Source organism: Myiozetetes cayanensis, unplaced genomic scaffold (genome assembly GCF_022539395.1).
Source record: "Myiozetetes cayanensis isolate MyiCay16 unplaced genomic scaffold, myiCay2020 scf1, whole genome shotgun sequence".
Classification (NCBI taxonomy): Eukaryota; Metazoa; Chordata; class Aves; order Passeriformes; family Tyrannidae; genus Myiozetetes; species Myiozetetes cayanensis.
In genome coordinates, this window is record NW_026086604.1 from 94,033,987 (window position 1) to 94,055,478 (window position 21,492).

Consider the following 21,492-nt stretch of genomic DNA (forward strand, 5'->3'; position numbering starts at 1 on the left):
AAGCATAATTGCTTTTATCTTTTTTCCTAGAGCAACTCTTGATTTCAGTGCTGTCCCAAATGCAAGAGAAGATTTTTTTATTTTATTTTATATTTTATTTTATTTTTTTATTTCGTTTCATTTAATTTAATTTATTTTATTTTATCTTTTCATTTTCTATGAGTTACATCAGCGCTCTCTGCTGGTTAATGCCTGCAAAAGGCGCTCAGGTCAGCCAGGGACAGCAACAAGCAGCACAGACACAAACAGGAGCTTTGAGGTGGGCTCCAAAAGGAGTTCAGAGCTGAATAGGCAGGGGTAAAGATAGCCATGAACCTGCTACTGATCAGCACAGATCTGTGTCATGAGTGGAGTGCTCTGGTGTGGGGTGCAAGCTACACACCATGATATGATGGAGTAGAAGGCATGTGGAACTCAGCTTTCTACATATAATCTTGGCTGATTTTAATTTTTATTCTGGTGAAAATGTTAAGGGCCTCACAAGGCACTATGGCATCATTCACCCGAGGCTCTAAAATGCAATTTTAACCATATTTTAAGCAGAAGTCTTAAGCACCAGGTTACACTGGCTCCTAATAATCACAATTCAACAGAGAAAGGATTTTGTTTTCTCAGAGAAGCCATCCTGGACTTCAATATGCCGATAGAGTAAGAAATGCTCATTCTCCCTGGAGTGCATTAAGAGATGAAAGGAAACTGAGCAAAGAAACGGCTGAGGTTTTAGATTGGGTTAAATAAACTTCCCACCTTTGAACCTGGTAGACCGGTGTTGCCTCTTTCTCCCTGAAACAGAGACACAGTAGGGCTCAGATACTACAGTGAACAATAGCTGCATGGATTTTAAATATGTATGTTTATACTTTCCTAACAAAAAAAGGGAACTAAATGAGTAAAATGGGTAGTAAAAATACAGAATACTTTTGGTAAAGTGATGCTCAGCATACATTTGTGAATTGGTTCTGGGGTTTAACCTCCCAGTTGCTACCCACATCTCAACAGTTTTTGGTCACCACACATTATTTTGCTGAGCATCTACCAAGCCATACACCCGAACCTTCATTTTGATGTCTGAAATCAGCACATGGTAACATTCCTCAGGTCTAGCAATGCAACCTGGTTCCTCTGCAAAGGACTCACCATCTTCCTTCAAAACAGTTTACTCAGTTTCTCCCACACTACTGCTCTCTCCACCTACCCAGTCACTACATCATACCACTATGTAATGCACTGTTTCACCTTTGGGACTGATTCTGGAGCACTTTAGCTCTCAGTGGACATGGTTCCTCATTTGAGACAGAGAAGACAAGCAGGAATAAATCATCAAGGAGCTACAGCCATTGCCTCTAATGTTATGCTAATGCTTGCTGCTTTTTAGGAGTGCTTGTATTCATGAGTGCATGAAGACTCTAGACTGTTTTTAAACAAAACCAGTTTTTCATAATAATAAAAGTGAAAGCAGAATTTGGATCTATGCTTACTTGCTAGGAAAGAGAGAAAACTGATCACAGCACGTCTTCTCTGACAGCTGTACTACTCTGGGGTATTTGAATGGTGAAGGCTGCATGAAACAGAACGATACCTTCAACTCCTCGTGATGCATTAGCTCTTGGTTTTTGGAAGTGGGTGGTTGTTGTATTTTGCTACTGTTGCCTAGTGAAGTAATTTATAATCATGAAAAGTGGGTGTAGAATTCATACCCATGAGAATGATAGTGTATTATAAACACTTTATATTAATTTTGCCCTAGTACACCTGATTTTCTAAAATGTCAGGCAATATGTTCCTTTCGGTTTCTCCTGAATCTTGGGGATGAGTGACTCAAGACTCAACAACTAAATCATTAGTGTAGGTAATGGTGAAGTCTCTTAGCCAAGGTTTATGACTTTCTTCTCAGTCCCAGTCCAGTTCCTGAATCCTAGGAATCATGCTACCTCCATTTCTGAAGTGTTAGTAAAGCATAATGTCTTAGAAAAAAAATTTCTAGCTAAGGGCAGAGAATAAGTTCTTAAGAAAAAAATGTATTTTCAGCATGGAGACTCAGCACCTACTCATGTGCACAGAGGGGCATCATGTGAGAGCACATCTATTCTTGCCAGTTTTTTGCAGCATCACTCACCAACACGTGTTGTGCAAATTTTCTTTTTTTTTTTTTGCTCATAAGTTATGTGCTACAGCATTAACAGGAGTAGTACCCAATGGAGGGACTTTTTCAGCCTTACAGGCTGAGCTCCATCGACTCTAGACATAGGGGGCTGGTCAGATCTTTGATGGCTGTTGCCCTAGGAGTCAGCTGCAGTTATGGTTGGCAGTGAGTAGTCAGTGATTGCTGCTGTGCATGAGTTCAGGTGTAAATTTTAGAGGAAGAGGAGGGTGCCCCACCTATTGTCTTCCAATTCCTGCTCTTTCAATGCTAATGTCATTTCTCAGGGCAATGAAGACTTTGAATTTCTTTGACTTCACAGTTTAAGGTGCTTAAAAGGTATTGCCATGCTGTACTTTTAACCTGAACAGTACTCAAGCTTTATGTAGGAATAGGAAAAGCCTCTTCCTGTCTAAGGTCCCATTCTGTGAGTCTGCCCTTTTCTTCTCTGGTTTTTCATCTCTCCATTTTTCCTCATGCATTACATAACCAACAGCAGCATCAAAGTGGAAAAATTCAGTCACTACTGAGCTCAAATCCAAAACAAGGCAAAGTGGTCATGACACCTCCTTTCTTGTCCTCAGCACCTTTCAGAATGCTTTCATATTTCTTTCTAGGATCATGCCAGAACATCTCTTCCTGCAGATTTCTCTTTCAACACTATACATGTAACCTCTGGGAAGCCAGACTGATGTATAAGTGACCGAAAAAGAGAAATTGCCAAATGTCCTAAAAAAATTAAACAAAAATGTCATGGAATGTAATGGCCCATCTAGTATTTACTCATTGCTCTGGTGTAATGTGAAATAATTCTAATAATGCACATTCTGGGTAGATACTCAGTGTAAAGGGGAACAAAACATGTCCAATACTTAATTAGTATACTAAGTAGAATCTTAAATGGAAGATATTTTGTTTAGGCAAATTCTGGAAATATAGAAATAAAAAATATAAAAAATACATGCCAAAGACAAATAGATTAGCTTTCAAGTGTTTGTACCTTTGGTCCTAATGGTCCACGCTGTCCGTGTCTTCCTACAGAACCCTATAAAAACACACTGAATTTACTAGTAAGTCCATGTAGCATTTCATAATAATTTTTGTCAGAAAAAAACCTAATTCATAACCCCAACTGTTACAAAAACAATGTTGGAGACCAGCAGTATCAACAGAGAGTAATACAATGTAAGCATTGTTTTAGGGTTGTTCTGAAAAATACTGCCTTGCACTATGTTATCATGCAAAGATCTTAAGGTTTCTTCTTACAAATACAACTTTAGTGTTGTCACTGAATACTTTACATATTTTTACAAAATAATAGAAAAAAGTTATTAAATTGCATTTTTTGCAAGGCATTGCTTTCTATTGCTTACAATTTTTTGATTTTGCTTTCTTGGCTAAAATTAACATATGTTACCTGTCTAGAGGTAACACAGTCTTGCTTGGTTTAAAAGCAGTTTCTCAAAAGGTTTGTTTCAAACAAGATTTGGAAATGCAAATGTCATGTCTGTGTATGGTGACATCAGTTGTAAAGTACAATTATGACTCTTTAATGGTAAAACGGACAACAGTTCATTATTGATCCCTTTAGAAAGTTGAATGGAAGAAAAAAGGAATTCAGCAAAGTGATTAAGTGGTCTTTATCTGGAATATGAAGGCATTAATAAATGCTAATACTAAATAGTGCTAAAACATGAACAAAAATTTACACTGATCTGTGAAAGAAAGAGAATAGAAACCCTGGAAATGAGAACTGAGCCTACAGAGAAAATAAATTTGATACTTCAAAACATAACCACCACTTTCTGATAAAAAAAGATGAATAAAAATTTCAACAGGTACAAATATAGTGCCAATAAATGTAATTTATTTCCTACACATAGTGATAATAAATGTAATATATTTCCTAGAAGATGCTTTGAGTTGCAATCCTCTTAGAAGCAGATACTCTGTTTTCACCCAAACGCAGCTGGGGACTCTGGAGTTGTCATGAGTGTAAGTGGCTCATAATGCAGTACCAGTAAGTACATAAAAGCATTCTCATGATTGCGACAAAATTGTTATTTGTCTTCTTCTACTGACTCAAACTTTGCAGACTAATTGAGCAGTGACAGGAAAATTTTGTTCAACTGCAATAAGACATTTTTTGAATATTTATAGCTGAGTGACTTGGAAACAAAGCCTGTTATAAAACCAAAAATGAGAGTAAGGCTGTCATTAAGGGAGGTCAGAGTAGGGAATTTTGGCCCTGGTTTTGGACGCTAGCTTGTTTCAGCTAACAAATTCAATTCATATTTTTGCAACTTATTTTGTGCCACTTTTTTAGTATCTAGGAAAAGGCATAAAAGGGGTCAAAGGTCTCTAAGCTATCAAACTGAGTCAGCTACAACTTCAGTGGCTCATGATTATTAGTACTTTAAACCAACACAGTAGAGAGCTGCTCAAAGTAACCCCTGTCCCCTGTATTCAGTTAGTTTCTGATGACTCAGAGAATCACAGAAACAGAGTTATACAGGGCCTGTGGAGGCCATCTAATCCAATAACCCCCTCAAAGTAGAACTGCCACCAGCTCTAGATCAGGTCAGTGTCTCTGTCCAGCAAAGTCTTGATAACTTCCAACAACAGGTCTTCCGCAAATTGCCCCAGTTCTGCACCAGCCTCCTAAGGAACAGGCTTTTCTGAAGTCTCAGCCTGAACATCTTAAGTTGTGAATTGTGACCACTGCCCCTTGTTGTACCATCTGACACTACAAGGAACAGTTTGGATTCATCATATTTGCAGTTTCCCCTCAGAGACTTGTCGGCAGCTGTCAGATCATGCCTTGGTCTGCCTTTTTGCCAGACTAAACCACTGGAGCTCCTTCAGCCTCTCCTCACTGGCCATGGACTCTAGGCCACATGTCCTCTGTACAAGTCTCTTCTGGTCTGTCTTCTCCACATCCTTCTTGTAGTCAGTACAAGAAAATGGCTTCAGTACTTCAGTGCAGCCTCACTAGCCCTGAGGGAAGGCCTATAACAATAACATCTCAACATCTGTACCTTTCTGATACATTCCGGTACGGGGTTTACCTTATTTGCAGTGATAGTGCACTGTTGCCTAGTGTTCAGTCTACCATCTATCGTAACCCAAAGTCAGCAGCAAGCAGCACTTTCTCCAAACTTGGGCAATAAGAACCATCCTTACAAATCTACGCTTTGAAAGTTCAAACATTTCTTTTGGAGTGAGCGCAGGGCTAGGACATCTGAAGACCAAACTAGAACAGTGCAGACAGTTCTGGCCAGGGTAATGCTGGATAATTGCCTGCTTTGGGAAAGGCATCATAGGTTGCAGTTTTGATGCTATTGCTAAGAATGAAATTAAATCCAAGTGATCTGTAGGCACTGACGCATTATATTCCCATATTCCCTACTTGATTATTAAAAGTGGCCCACACTAGAAAAAGGTGTCCTGAGACACAGTGATGGAGGAAAAAAGCATATCTTTTTCTGTGACATTAATCCACACTATTGGGAACAATTTTTTTGTTTCAAAGTATCATGTCAAATTATGCCCATTTGATTGTCAAACTACAACATTTCAGTTTCATCTTCCTATATGTAATTCATCTTCATATGCAAGAAGGGAATCTATTGGGGTAAAAAAAGAAATAGAGAGCTAAATAATATGAAACCCACTATATTCATCCTTTAATAGCTCAAGAATATACCAGAGCATAATTTAAAAATCATTAGCTAATGAGGTATCCATCCATATTCTTTGGAGGACACAGCTGTTGTAATACCATTCTAGAGCAAGTGAATCCAGTCCAGTGTAGTGATTTGAAACCTATAGCTGACTGAGGCTATATGTTTCCAAAAAGCAGAAAGGAGGATATTTTTGATTTGAAAAAATCTCTCAGCAACCCAACAACAAACTACAATCCTTTCCCCAAAAACATCCACTTACCTTTGGCTCCTTTGATCCTGGAATTCTGGATTCACTTAACAGACCAATGGTACCTGATCCTTCCATGTCCTAACGGAAGAGAAAAAATGCTACAGAATTTAAGAATTTATAATTTTGTAACTGCTCTGTTTTCTGGAGTCATGCAAGAACTGGAAACATATATTTTTATCTTTTCTTATTAACCTTTTTTTGACCAATAGATGATGTTCTGGAGATAGGCTCCACTCAAATGTGATAAAAACGTATTGATCTTCCTCTGTTCTTTATTATCTTGGCAATTTGACACCATTTCTCCAGCACTTCAGGCTGCACAGATTCAGGCAGAAGTGAGACAGCATCACACTTTTAAGTATGTACTATGTTTAAGCATTCTGTAGCAGTACTTTTCTGTTTAGCATTTACCTACCACCCAGCTACCAAAACACCATAATGACTAGTAAGGGTCACAGAACTGACTTATGGCCACAAGAACTCACAGACAGTTCAGTAAGAGCAGCAAAAATTTTTCACAAATGAAGATCCTTCCTAACTGAATGCTGAATGCCTGCCTAAAATATAACTTACTGAAATTGAGTAGAAAAAAAATGCTCCATCACAAAAATGTACAATTCATTATGTCGAAAGGGATTTTAGAGGCCACCTAGCCCAACCTTCTATTGAAAGCAGTGTCAACACTAAATTCAAATCAGGTTGTTTGGGGCTTTGTCTCCTCAGGCCCTGGAACTTCCCAGGGGTGGAGGCTTAAGCAAGCTTGGTTCCCTGAGAATTTCCTTATAGGTCACCTGCTCCAGCACACTGTCCATTGCCATGATCTTCTGCTGACTTCAGAAAGAAGTCACTGTGTAGTGGGAGTCTTTGAGAGTAGCATCCATATTTCTGTGGAGATTTTCTAGCAGTTTTAAAGGAAACTACACAGAAAGCAGCAATCTCCCTCCAGCTTTCATTGTTCTATGACATTCCAGATCAATGGTAGAATTGCAGCTGTGCTGGTTTAATTTTTGCCTTTTTCTGAAAAGGGAAAATCTTAATCTTTCTTTGTTCCACTTCCTTGCTCAGAGCCATATAGCTTTCATTTTCAACATCAGTGCCATGTGTTGAATCCTCTCACTTTCCTTTACATCACTAAAACGGCAGAAAATACGTTACTTTTTGGGTGTGGGATGGTTCTGGGATGGTTCTCTAAAATTTTAGTAAATTAAATTGGCTTGCTAGAAGAATTGATGGAACACTGGTTGTTAGTGCGTGTGAAGGGCAAGCATGTGTCAGGAGTGTCTGAGATGGGAAAAGGAACAGGAACAAAGTAGAATCTCCATCTCTCAGTGATAACCAACCTTGTATCAATTTATCATGTTTAGAGGACCCACACTCCTTGCCTACTTAGCTTTATGCTAGTTAGTGACTTGAAACGGCTAAGATCAGCATAAGTGCGACGCACTCTGGAGATGGTGTGAGGGAAAGGGTGGGAGATCAATTAGATGAGCTTAAGCTGCTACTGAAGGACAGTCTAATGCCGAAGTTACGGAAAACATCAGCTGATCTGAGTCCACTGAGAATGACATATCTCAATCTTTTTCCCTTTTCTGCCAGCTCCACAGGAGTAAGAGAAGCAGAAGGAATGCACAGCTGGAATCAGGTCCTTCCTTTTGGGGCCAAGGAAGACTTTTCACACAACTTCACCTGAGGTTGAATGTTACTCAGATTTTCATTCTGCTCCATCATCAGCCATCAATGTATCAAATACCAACAGAAAATGTCATTATATTCCCTTTGTTTAACCAAACACTCTCTGCTTAGGGTAAACCACAAATTGTGTTTCTGGGTCCTTTCCCTTGACTTCACCGTGCCAGTCTGTTTTTCCCTTTAAGACAGTGCTTGATGCCTGCTTTATGTAACACACCATCTCTTTTGACATCTGCATGTTTTTAATGGGTTTACCAGGCACCTTCTGCAGCTCAAACTGTTCTTTTGGCAAGCATAAGTGCCAGCAAACCCCATGCCATTTGGTTTTTGCACATAGCTGATCACAGATGCTAACAAGTGCTAACAGGAATGTTTTGCAGAAACAGCCTTACAGCAATAAACAGACTGCCAACCAAAAGGTAGCGTCACCCTAACAAACTGGCAGACCGTGGTGATGTCTTAACAGATGGTAGAGGTGGGCATTCAAAAGATCAGCTAGAACTAGCAAGCCTGTTTACAGTAGTATTCCTCACAGTGAAATGACAAATATGCCAATTTTGCTTGGACTAGATGAAGTTCAAGATAAAGCCAGTTAAAGATGCTTTTACTGTAGTTAGAGCTGAGATCCTTCTGTGTTTGAATCCATAAAAGTGGGGACTTCCACTTTTCACTCTCTCCTGCTCATCTGCCTATTTTGCTCCTCTGAGACTTCGGTATCAGAAGTGTCAGAATTCGACGCTAAGTACCTAACTGCAGAGGAACTCTTTGGGGGCATAATGAGGCCATGTTGACTTCAAATAGTGTGAATGGGGAAAAGCGAAGAACCTCTCAAGACTGGGCTCTCAAGGGTCACAGAAGATGACTTAAGTCAGAGAAGCCATCATCCTGGGCTAAGACTCAGACCAGGCTTGGGTTGAAGATGTGACTTACCAGCGGTCCTTAACTTGTTCTGAGACAAGGACATCTTTACTGAGGGGAGACTCTGTACCAGTCTTTATGGTATGTCTAAGTTAAGGTAATGGAGTGTTTGCACACTTAGACTTCATGCTATTCCTTGCTAACAATTGCAATGATGGCAATTAAGAACTTGTGAACTGCTGGAGAGATTTTTTGTCCATTGAAATCTACTGAGATTATTCACCAATAGTGTATATAGTAGAATATTATTCAGTGAGACATCAGAAAGCAAAATACATCTCTAAATAAGCATTAGTTGTCACCTCTGTAACACCTCAAGGTGTCTCTAGAGTAACAAAAAGAGAAACAAAAGAATGAGTAGTGCAGATACTAGGAGAAACTTGTAACTAAACTGGTATCTTTTAAACATCACCACTTTTCTGCAGCAGTTCTGTGGATGGGCAGTAGTTTTGGTCTGACATTGCCTACTTCTCTGATGAAACCGCCCTCAGCTGCTATGCAAACTTTTATTATATCTTATGACATAAATCTTTCTCTAAAAAATCTTTCCTGAGCCAAACAGCTAAATTAGAAGTGAAAAATGCATGGAAAAGAATTAATTAAAAAAAAAAAAAAAGGAAGACATGTACGTGAATATTGATATAGACAATTCCTCAAACTCTTTTCACAAATATGTTAATGTAGCAGCTCTAGCTCTTGAACCCGGGTGTTCAATCCTTGCCTTTCTGAACTGCAAAGCCACCTTCTGCTCTAACAAGACCATCTTAACAAGCAGCTCTCAAATGATATGTAAAACTCATCTTGAGTTTGCCAGATCTCATGTTCTACAGTGAAGAAGGTATTATTCTCAGAAGTAGCAAGAGTAGCATCTGCAATTTTATTTTTAATAGAACATTTTTCTTCTACATAGAACAGCCTATGAAGTCAGAAATAACCAACATGTATCTCTATATTTACACTTTACACCATGCCATATCTAAACTAAACTTGTAGCCTCATGAGTGACAGCATGGGAAATGTCATAACTTTAGGGGAGCCTGGAGTTCCATTTTGATGAATACCGTCAAGTCTCTGTGTACATTTAGATTGCTGCTCTTAATTATTTACATGAAAAAAAGTGCTAAAGAAGTTTTCCCTTCCAGTACAGTATTTGAGTATTTGAGTATTTTATATTAGCAATGATATAAGCATAAAAAATAGCACCTGAACAGTGCTACTACTAAACAGTTCAATGAATATTGCCCAAAAAAGTAAATTACTTCTGTGGTCTAAGCATGGCCAACCATATGGTCAAATGTAAAAGTAACAGTAGGCTACTCTGAGGCAAATTTCAATCTAGAAAAAATTACTCTCCTTGCCATAAATTCAGCCTCAAATACCTGTGAAATACACAGGTGATCACATTGTCCCTCCTCTGGAGGAAATATATTCAGACTTACAACAAACTCCATAATTGCAAAGTACCTCAAATCCTAAGCCGTAGCTTAGTCCTGGTGGTCCAGGAGGTCCAGGGGGCCCAGGAGGCCCGGGAGGTCCTGGTGGTCCAGGTTTCCCAGGAGACCCAAGAGCACCAGCTTCTCCTTTGGGGCCTATTGATCCACTGACTCCAGTATCACCCTAAAATAAAAAGTCAGTCTATTAATATACTTAATATGAATAATTAGATGCAAGTAAGTAGGTTTATAGAAGCACAGAATGGTTTGGGTTGGAAAGGACTTTCAAGCTCATCTAGTTTCAATCCCCATGCCATGGGCAGGAACAGCTTCCATTAGATCAGATTGCTCAAAGCCCTGTCCAGCTTGGCCTTGGTCATCATGAAGATGATCAGACAGCTCTGGGGCCCAGGCCCCTGGACACAGTACTCCAGGCATGGTCTCACGAGAGCAGAGGGAGTATCACTTCTCTCAATCTGTTGGCCATGCTTCATAAGGAAGTACATTGGCCAGCTGAGAAGCCAAGTCTGTTGACTTCATTAGGTTTCACAACAATAATCTTTAAGACTTCTCATCCCTTTTCAGTAATGTGCTGTATCAGAGTGATACTGTCACTCTGTAAAGACACTGTCTTTTTGTTACCTTTGGACCAACAGAGCCGGGAAGACCTTGATCACCCTGTAAAAGAAAATAAATTCTAAATACTTGCAGTAAGAGCATTAGACAGGCAAGAAAACCGAATTTATGATACTTTTCCTTAATAAAAATGCTACAGATTTCTGTGCAGGTTTGATGCCCTTTACGTAAATGCCCTTTATCTGAAACATCAGATCTCATCGTTAAAAAGAAAACTATCTGTAATTCAGGAGTTATAATAACATATTAACAGCTCTGGTCTGATATGCTGACAGGACACAATCTTGTATTTTAATTATTGCTGCAGATCTTAAAGGTTTGGAGCACACAGAATTAAGCATTGCATGTCACATCCTCATGCTTCTGAATGCAAATGTAAAAATTCTTATGGGATATAAGAAGTGGAAACTGATCCCACACATGTTGTCTAGGACACCATTCCAAACATGGGATGTGATGACTAGTATGATTTCAAGGTTCCTCTGCAGCAATCAAGATTTTGTCAAGATTTGTTTTTATACACTTCACTTACATACTGTTTTTTTCCACTTCTAGTTCACTGAATAGACAGAAGGCCACAGCATGCTAATACTTCTTTTCCAAATGGCACTGAATCTAGTGGAATTAATTGTTATACTGGCAAGCTCCTGTCCTTACTCACTCAACAGAAATACTAATTTAGTAAGGTCTGAAAAAAGTGAGTAAGCACCAGGGGTAAAATGATAGTTTTCTTCCAAAAACAATGGCAAAATCCCATGTCAAGTGTTACTCCAAACTAAATTTACTTCCAGTCCATCCTGCAGTTTCTCCCTATAATCTTCCCTGGATTAATTGGTAATAATGATTAAAATAGATATCGTAATATAGATTAAATCAAGGTTTTCAGAAAAAAATTAGAAGAAGAAATGTAAAAAATTCTATTATGCCAGTGTGCTGGGGATTGTATAGAGCAGATGTAAATATGCAGTACTTAAATCAAATATACACAATGCAGTAAAACATGGTCAGTGAGGCAAAACATCTGAGTTTTGTCCCTTTTTTGAGGATTATGCATTTTTGGAAAATTTAATATCTCTTCCAATCGCTTCCCTTTCCACATCACTCTCTTCTTATAGTATGCAATTCAGATTGAGTTTAGTTCAGCTAGACTTCTTTCTATTCTTAGACTCCTTCATGTAAAACACATACCACTGATTACACTGGATACAGATTTTGGGTGCCTGCTTTGCAATATTACATACTGCGTTTTCTGGGTAGCTGCTAGTTCCCATGTGGGCTGAACTTTGAACAACCTCAGGCTTCTGAAATCACAACTAAGAACCTTCAGCCTTCAGAGACAAAAATAAATCAATATTCTGGCCATTTAAGACTTGCTTTTTCATTTCTGTTACGGTATGTGAGCTTACAATGCACACTTGGGAATCTATTTTCAAGTTCTTGTGCATCAAGTGTCTTGTAGAAGCTCACTAGAGGATGAAATTATCCTGTAGTCTTTGTCTCTGTTTTCTCCACATCCTTCTTGAAGTGGGGTGAAAAATATGGATTCAGTACTTAAAATGCAAACTTACTAGCCTTCCATACTGGGTTTGTATGGCAAAATTTTGGTAGTGGGGAGGCTACAAGTGTGGCTTCTGTGAGAAGCTGCCAAAAGCTTCCCCTATGTCTGACAGAGCCAATGCCACCGGCTCTGGGACAGACCCACCACTGGCCAAGGCTGAGCCAACCAGTGACAGTGTAAGCACTTCTGGGACAAGAGAGTTAAGGAGGGAAAAGAATTACTGCACAGGAGCAAATGCAGCCAGATAAGAGAGGACTGAGAATATGCAAGAGGAATAGCCCTGCAGACACAAAGGTCAGTGCAGAAGTAAGGGAAGGAGATGCACCAGGTGTTGGAACAGAGATTCCCCTGCAGCCCATGGTAAAGACAATGGTGAGACAGGCTGTGCCCCTGTAGCCCATGTAGGTCCACAGTGGAGCAGAGATCCACCTGCAACCTGTGGAGGAGCAGTACACTGGAGCAGGTGGAGGTGCCTGAAGGGGCCTATGACCTCCTTCAGGAAGGAAGGGAAGCCTGCGCTGGAAGCAGGCTCCTGTAAGGACCTGTGATGCCATGTTGGAGCAGTCTGTTCTTGGAGGATTGTGTGTGGAAGAGACCTGCACTGGAGCAGTTCATGGAGAACTGTGGCCTCTGGGAAGGAATCCTGTTGGAGAAGTTTGTGGAGGACTGTCTCCCATGGGAGGGACACCATCTTAGAACAGGGGAAGAGTGTAAGGAGTCCTCCTCCTGAGGAGGAGGCAGTACAGAGACAACATGTGATGAACTGACTGCAATCCCCACTCCTCATTCCTCTGAACTGACTGGGGTGGAGGAGGTAGAGAAATTGGGAGTAAAGTTAAAGCTGGGAAGAAGGGAGAGGTTGAGGGAAAATGTTTTTAAGATACGGTTTTATTTCTATTATCTGATTCTGACCTTTTGATTGGCAATAGATTAGATTAATTTCCCCACATTGAGTCTGTTTTGCCTGTGACAGTAATTTCTGGTTGATCTCCCTATCCTGATCTCAACCCATGAACCTTTCATCACATTCTCTCTCTGTCTGAGAGAGAATCTGAGCAGGGAAGTGATAGAGTGGCTTTGGTGGCCCCTGGTGTCCAGCCAAAGTCAACCATGCTTTTGTCTCCTGTTAGCCACATTAAATGGTTTGAGCTCCTTCAGACTCTCCTCACCTGTCACATAACATGCTGTCAGTCTGTATCAGGCTGGACTAGCTGGAGTTCTTTTTTTCCCCCTACAGACTCACCTGTCTGAGCCCAGTCATGACTGGCTTTTTAGTGGCAAATCACAACAGAGTAGTTCATATTGCATTTTGAATATTGCATGCTACAGAAAATGAGGCAGTATCCAATAGGAAATTCTGGATTTTCGAATATGTCTGTCGAGATGTGTTCTAATAAGTCATTAGCAGCTGGATTTCATTAAAAAATATTGAAGCCAGCTGCTAATGTGTTACAGGGACAACTGTTTATGATTTTTGCAGCCTAGAATTGACAAAGATTTTCCACTGAAGTAGGAGCAAGACAGACATTTAACTTACCTTTTCTCCCTTCCATCCTGGTGGGCCAACCACTCCATCACGACCAGGAGGACCTTGAGGACCCTGTGGATGATAGTGAATCTAAGGCAGTGCCATTCGAGAGCCCACTTTCTAGCACATGCATGTAAGTATTTTGGACCAGCTGATGATAAAGCATTATCAAAGACTAATGTGTAGCACCAGGTAGTACCTCACACCATTAAGTTTTACCACTTTTATTCCTTGTCTTTTGAGAGTTTGGCTTTGCACCAAACCAGTATGTAGATATATTTTAATAGAAAATTATATCAAACAATCATAAAATAGTAAACAAAACCAAAACCCAGCATGATGTGGATATAACACTAGCATGCAAAACAATGGTGCTATCCAAGAAGGTTTTGACAACACTACAAAAGATGCGGTGGGGTTAAAATCCCCAGGCATCTCAGTTATCCACACTTTTGGCAATATTAGTGCTAGATGAGACCCAGCTGAGAAAACCTTGGTATGGACAAAATCAGAATGTGGCCAGGTAATCACAGAATTGTTAAAAGCCTTTGTGATACAGAGGGCAAGGTGTCAAACAGGAGGCTTCTGTGTTGTCACTGCAAACAGAGAAGCCAATATGGTGACAGAGGTCTTGATTCACACAACTCCAGTGATACCCCAGCATGGGAACAATGATGCTGGGTCTCACATCCCCATGCAGGGGAGTGCTTGGTTTATTCAGACTCACTTTGCCAAGTGTCCCTGGGCTGCTGAGCCTGCAGGTGCATTCCTACCCTTTCAGGAAAAGTACTCCTAAAAAGTCTTTTTGTAGAAAAAAGGGCACTGCCACTTTGCTTTGGCTGATGGTGCTCAGATTGTTCATGATACCTCACTTTAATTGTGCCTTGAAAAATGTATATTAAATTCTCCACCCAATCTCCTGTGTTGTATTCATGACTTAGCATGCTTTTGAGCCAGTAGGTAGGCTGGGAAAAACTGTCTTTGTAGGGTCAACCAATCAGTCAGTACAGGTATTGATGTCCAGCCCACAGTAACTACACATGCAAGAAAGGTAACAGTTACATGCTATTTTGCATGGCCTACATTTTTTAAATTGGGCTCTGAAAGCCTTTAATTAAATTTACAGGTGTGTATTATGGCCTGGTTTATTTATTCATCTGTTTTTGGGATGGATGTAAATATAAAAATAATACCTAGCTTTATTCAGTGTTGGTAAAAGGATTCTTACTTTTTAATTATTCTTGTCCATATTACCAGTATTTGTCTGCCAAATGTACATCCTGCTGTGAAGTAATGTGCTTTAGATAACACGATTTTTTTTTTGTGCAAAATTTGAATAAAAACCAACTTCTTAAATAAAAATTATTCTGCAATTTTTTTTAAGGACTTATATAGACTGTAAACCTTAGAACTTAGTGTCGCAGGACAGAAACAACATCATGTATGGGTACTCACTTCAGGGCCTGGTTTCCCAGAAGCTCCATCTTCTCCTGGTGACCCAGGAGGTCCTACACCTGAATCAGGTGCTGGCTTTCCTGGAAGACCAGGCAGTCCTGGAGGGCCTGGTGGCCCAGGAAGACCCTGGATAAATCAGCAGCACTGTTAGAAATTACCAAACCCAGGTTCATTTGTATATACACAGAACAGGAAAAAGCTCACACATGATGTTCGGGTACATAAAACTCTCAGTTTGGGTTTCCACCCCACTTCTTCTTCATTAAGAACCAATTTCAGTTTCACAGACACACTCCTTCTGTAGGGTCACACTGACCTCCTATGGCAAATATGGGCGCTGAGAGAAATGAGGCTGCACACCACACAGGGTTCGATTTTGGGATTTGTCTGCTGATCTTTTACAGCTTTCCCCTTTTACTCATATTCTCTACTAAACAGCACCTCGTTTTGTCTTTTAGTTAACTGAAATTCCTAGGATCATCCTAAACTGATGTTTTGATCCCCTCTCAACACTCTTGTATCATGTTTGACTGTATTCAGCCACGGACAAAACATGCAGACCATTAAGCAGCGTTCGCTTTGAGAACACAGCGCTCTCTTTATCAAAAACATCAGTCAAGGCCAAAACACTCCTTTTTGATCCTAATTAACTGAATGCAGGTGCTGCTGGGCTTAACTCGTTCCCACACCTTCCTCACCCTTGCTCTCTGAATTGTGCCACCTCATGGCATGCATCAGCAAGCAGGAAATTGAAAACCAGAAGGATTTGTGTCAACTCTCTGTAACCCAGTAAAGACCTTAGACATATCCTGAGGATCAATCTGAAGTTAAGAGACTTAACCATAATGAAACCAAGAGATCATTGTACAGAGGGAAGTGGTTAGTTTTTTCTCAACAACCATTTCAAAGGGTTTCTTCTCCATGCTGTTTTTGGAGCACTAAGAATCTCTACTCATGGTCAGTTTTTATTGTGCTTAGTGCTGTAAAAATGTCCTCTGCTCTGAAGATCTACCCTGCCTAGACATGAGTAGATGTATTTGAATTGAATCAAATGAATGAAATTTTACTTCTGGAGAAATAGTACGTTTGCAAGTATTCTCTCTCGTGCAAGTCCATCCTTGTTACTGCTTGCATTAGTAGGCAAACTTGGAGAGTTTGAATTTTTGGGCCATGGCACTGAAGCTCAAGAAATCTTTAATTCTGACTTACAGTCATCTAAGGGATTCTGTTAGGAAGAGAGTCATCTTGGACTTTCAGTACAGTCAACACAGTTTTCCAAGCACTCACCTGTCTCATTACCTACACAGGGCATTTAAGAGCCTCCTAATTCAGGCAAGATAACTAACTTTCAGCATGGGGAATTGTCTCCTGAAGAGCCTCGAGAATAAGGTATTGAGCAAAACAAGAAAGAAAAAAAGAAAAAGAAACAGAAGTCTTGAGGCAGAAACCAGTCTGAGAGAATGAAAAATACCACTAGTTGTGTTGCAAAGCAGAGGCCTCAGTATGCTATAGTATCCTGGAGTTCATAGGAAACTTAATGAACTCAGAAAGCTGCAGTATTACTGATGTTCAGTTTGTCAGAAAGCTGCACTGTAAAGCATTTCATACAGACAACACTCCTTTTTTTAGGACAGGTACTCTAAATACAAAAGACCAAAGAACAGTATCATCTTCCAGTGACTAAAGGGGGTTTACAAGACAGCAGGAGAGGGACTATTTACAACAGCATGTACTGATAGGACAAGGCAGAGATGGCTTAAAAGTAACAGAGAGTAGGTTTAGATCAGATATTAGGAAGAAATTCTTTACTGCGAGGGTGGTGAGGCACTGGAACAGGTTGCCCAGAGAAGCTATGGATGCCCCATCCCTGGAAGTGTTCAAGACCAGGTTGGATGGGGCTTTGAGCAACCTGGTCCGGTGGAAGGTATCCCTGCCCATGGCAGAGGGGTTGGAACAAGACGACATTTAAGATCCCAATCCAACCCAAGTCTTTCTATGATTCTATGAATCTATGATTGCCATCTCTCTCCTTTTTACTGTCTTCTCAGAATCAGATTAAAAGCATTTTTGAATTTTAAAAAGTCCTCTTGCTATTATTTCTTTGTTGTCCTCCTTCTTCTTTCTCATACTTCTTCCCCACTCACATGCACTAAGGCCTTTTCAGATCTTGAAACGAAACCCTACAAATACTTTCTGGACGCCATAAATTAAGCACGTACAAAATTTGCATTTTGAAATTGACCTTCTACGATCTGAAGGAGTAAAATAAAGCTCCTTACTATGTTAATGAGAAGTATCAACATATACTTACCCTTAAAATTTCAGTCTCTCTGTCAATATCTCCAGATCCTGATTCTTCAGGTTCCAGTATATTCTGAAATTAGGAGAATTCCATTTTAAAATATTGCTTCTAAAGGTGACAAATGAAAATACCACTTGACAGTTACTGGAAATACAGCTGTAGTCAATATCCTTGCAGCAGTCTGCCACTGGTGAAATAAATTATAATACTACAAAAACATTTCAGTCACATTTCTGGTGTTTCATACCATCTTATTTTGCAGACACTGAGCACTATATTTACCTGCAGTTACTCTATGAGCACAGTGACAGCTATCCAGCTATGCTACATGACTAAGTGAACTGAAGATGAAGCAATATCTCAGACAAATTTTAATTTCAGAAAGATAACTGTCAACATTGAAAATATCCCAAAATACATACCTAACAAATAACCGCTGTTTCCTAGAATGTGCCTATCGGTTAAAAAGCCAGATTTTAAGATTCCCACAACTGGATTCAGAAGAGGCATTTTATAAGGAGAAATTATTATACTCAAGCTTTTTCTAAAATGTTTTGTTAAAAAAATACTTTAGTGTTTAGTTCTTGATGAGTTTCATAGCTCTGTATGTTTTGCAAAACTAAAAACCAAAGTACAGAGAGAACTTCTACCTGAATCTGTTATCATACTACAAAAGCTAATGTTTCAAAAGTCTGGGAGTTAAGGATGCACTGGGACTTCTTCCACTTCATTCCAGAATTAAAGACCTTGAAAGTTGCTATCACAGAGAACAAGAAAGTTAAGGTGGTGCGGGACCTGGTGTTCACTGCTACATTTATAGAAGTGGCCTTTGACTGCGTAAAGTGTTGGAGCACCTTGTCCTAGGGATCTGGAGCTGCCTTGCTGGTCTCTTGAAGTCAGAGAATACTGGGTGTTTATGCAGTTGACAGTACTCACACGCTTTAATCAGACATTTATTTGCATTTCTGCATGTCTGTTTTAGAAGACACGATTTTATCTGTGGCAGTCGGGCTACTTTCCCAGAGAAAACCTATCTAGTTCTGGATTCCTCTGTGGCAAGCTGAGCTCATTGACAGAGACCCCCAAATACTCACTAATCCTCTGGAAGGAGCAGATGGTCCTGCTGGTCCTGGTAGTCCTGGGGGTCCTGGCAATCCCTCACCGGGATCACCCTGAAACAGGAATAAAGATAAATCAGCAAGGATTTAACCATATAAATACTATAAGCATTAACTACAATCTGTGTGGATTTCCAGTCACAAGAAACAACAAAAGTGACTGCTTAGACGCTATGAGCAGGGTTGAACTTTGCTCATTTCTAAGACAAGCTCTCAAGAAACATGATCTTTGCATTGGTAAAGATCCTTTTTTAGCTTCTGCAGTGAATTTGCAAATATACAAGCAGCATTGACAGCATTAGACAGTGAATATATCTTGCTAGAATAAAGTTTTACTGTGGAACTTGCATTTTTAGGATACAACTGAATCCATAAGTGTGGCCACACCACGGATCTGTACTGCTTTTTCCAATACCTCCACATTGTGATTTTTTCCTATGTGTTGACCTTTATCTACTGCCAACACAATTAAAGACCCTGTTCGCATATGTGTCATTTTCTTTTATAATTAGTACCATCTCTTCTACTTTGGCTTTCTTACATCACCTCTGACATTTTGCTGGGGCTGGTTTGAACTGCTTCAGCTTAAGATGTTTGTGAATTTTAATAATTTTTCAGCTCAAGTCCACTGTTTTTCACTGGAGTCAGGAGCTGAGGTTCTGCCTCTGCTGATCTGTGCTTTACCCTCTAACCTGCCAATTTACTATCTGAGATTATGAGCATTTTAATTGTGTTTTCTAAATTCACATATTCAGTTACATAGCAGGAAACACTGACTTTTACCTACCTCTTGGTCACTTGTTCTTTATGCTTGAGAATTAATTAGATAAATGTATTCATTCAGTTCTTTGTTCTCTGTGGCTTTGTCAAATGGTTCCTATAGTGATACTTCAGTCATGTCCACAGAGAATGTGTTTAATTCATTTGGGGCTGTTTTTACTGTCTGCCAGTGTGTTATTTTACAGATGGTCTTCATTAATTTTAACATATACTTTGCTTTTCCAGTGATTATTGCATTAGCTCTCTTCAGTGTTTGGTGTTTGTTTTCATGCAATTTCTTCCATTTTGTGTGTACTGAGAGGAAGACAAAAACCTCCCAGCTCTCACATTTGGATTGCAGTCAGTTTTGGAAGCCTAACTGCAACCATTCCCTCCATAAGGAGCATCTTCATGAATGTATCTCTGTGCAGAATAGTGGAAAAGTGACAACCAGCTCCCCACTCTCCACTGATATGTAGCACCCCATTCATTCCCAGCTTTCCATTTTCAATGAGAAGAACCAGAAACAGGCAGGTAGTTCCACAAATTTAAATATTATTATACTGAAGAAAATGCAGACTCTCTTTGTAGAGCATATCTAGTTTGAATTTTTGTGTGTTTGCACAGATAATTTTTTAAACTTTACTCACCCTATGAACACAGCCAGTCGCAGGAAATCACACTGATTGGGATAATGAAATGATTTTCTGAACAGCTACTAACTTAAAAATTATTCACATGTGTAAAAGAGGATCAGAGCAGTGTCTTCTTCTTCGTCCTGCTTCCTACTGCAGGAATTGGGTCTGTTTAAAGTACTGCCAAGAAAAAGCTCTGCATATGAAGCTGTCAGTTTTCCTTAGTGGTTTTGAACCTATTCTTAGGATTTTTAGTGCCCATTTGTTAACTTATTTTCACAATGTCTCTTTGAAGTGTCCCTTGAAAATGTTAGTCCAAATTTTAAAATGAAAAACTAAGTTTAACATGTCCTTACTAAAATAGCCATAAAAGTAATCAGGAATAGATTACTGAAGTTTTTTACTTCCCAATATAGCTTTAGCTCTCCACAACTAATATTCTCCTTCTCATGGCTATTCTAATCAATAAACTAAGGCTGGGGACCATTCTTTGACCCCGAGGTCAGGTGGAAGAGACTGGCTGGGCTCACAGTGCTTAGGTGGCCCTGGGCCTCCTTTTAGCTGAGTATGTTCAAAACTAGTATTTTGAGTATGGGTTTCTGTGCACTTTTCATGAAATAACATGAGAACTGTATTTCAATCCACCAGCATGAGTATTTCAAAGTAAAAAGCCTACTGGATGGCACAGGAGGAGCACAGTCTCATCTTGCAGCATAGTGGGAACAGTTAACAGCTAATGTTGCCCTTGAAGCATTGTCCATGAGAGGTCTGTTTGACATGGGCCAAAACATTGTACATGCTTACATGAAAACATCACCATGCTCACAAGTTTCAAGCATCAGCAAATCAGTCAGTTCCTGGACCTGTTCCATTTGGCAGGGTAGCTGTAGCACTTGTTGCTGAAGATCAGAATGGTCACCTAACAGCAGCTGCAGCTGTAGCAGCTGCAAAATAAAGCTGCATTTGCTAATTTTCTCTTAGCTTATAAATAGAAGAAATGTAAACAACCATAATCTTGACATCTTTCCCATTTGCTTTGTTTTCACTAAAAGCAGCTTGGCTAATTTTCAGTTTCCTAACATTAATTATTTATATTAGTACCAAGCACCCTGGAAATTACTCTGGTCACAAGAAGGACCAATGCAGATTTGTAGGAAACCTAAGAAGCTAATTATTGAATGACATTTAGGCCACTATTTTTCCACAGTGTGACTGGCAAACACTATAGGGAAATTGACCCTTTGCTAGAGGGACTATAGTAGTTCCACAGCACAGAGAAACGAAAGGAGGCTCCTCAAAGGCGTCCATAGAAAGGAAAGGCACTATCTGCAATGGGGCTGTATCAGGAAAGAGTAATGTAGAAAATTAGCCCCATGGGGTGAATA

At 39.7% G+C, this 21,492-nt stretch overlaps 1 protein-coding gene across 2 annotated transcripts in view; it reads right to left on the reverse strand.

The window, feature by feature from the left end:
- LOC126643665 (collagen alpha-1(XV) chain-like) overlaps nt 1-21,492 on the reverse strand; it is a 122,994-nt gene that overhangs the window by 42,933 nt on the left and 58,569 nt on the right. For both annotated transcript variants that reach the window (XM_050322196.1, XM_050322187.1), the window contains 9 exons: nt 18,690-18,767; nt 17,605-17,667; nt 15,294-15,419; nt 13,848-13,910; nt 10,759-10,794; nt 10,148-10,300; nt 6,086-6,154; nt 3,141-3,185; nt 748-783 (listed from right to left, as the gene is read on the reverse strand). In XM_050322196.1, the coding sequence (XP_050178153.1) occupies nt 748-783; nt 3,141-3,185; nt 6,086-6,154; nt 10,148-10,300; nt 10,759-10,794; nt 13,848-13,910; nt 15,294-15,419; nt 17,605-17,667; nt 18,690-18,767 (669 nt within the window). The remainder of the gene's footprint in view (nt 1-747; nt 784-3,140; nt 3,186-6,085; nt 6,155-10,147; nt 10,301-10,758; nt 10,795-13,847; nt 13,911-15,293; nt 15,420-17,604; nt 17,668-18,689; nt 18,768-21,492) is intronic.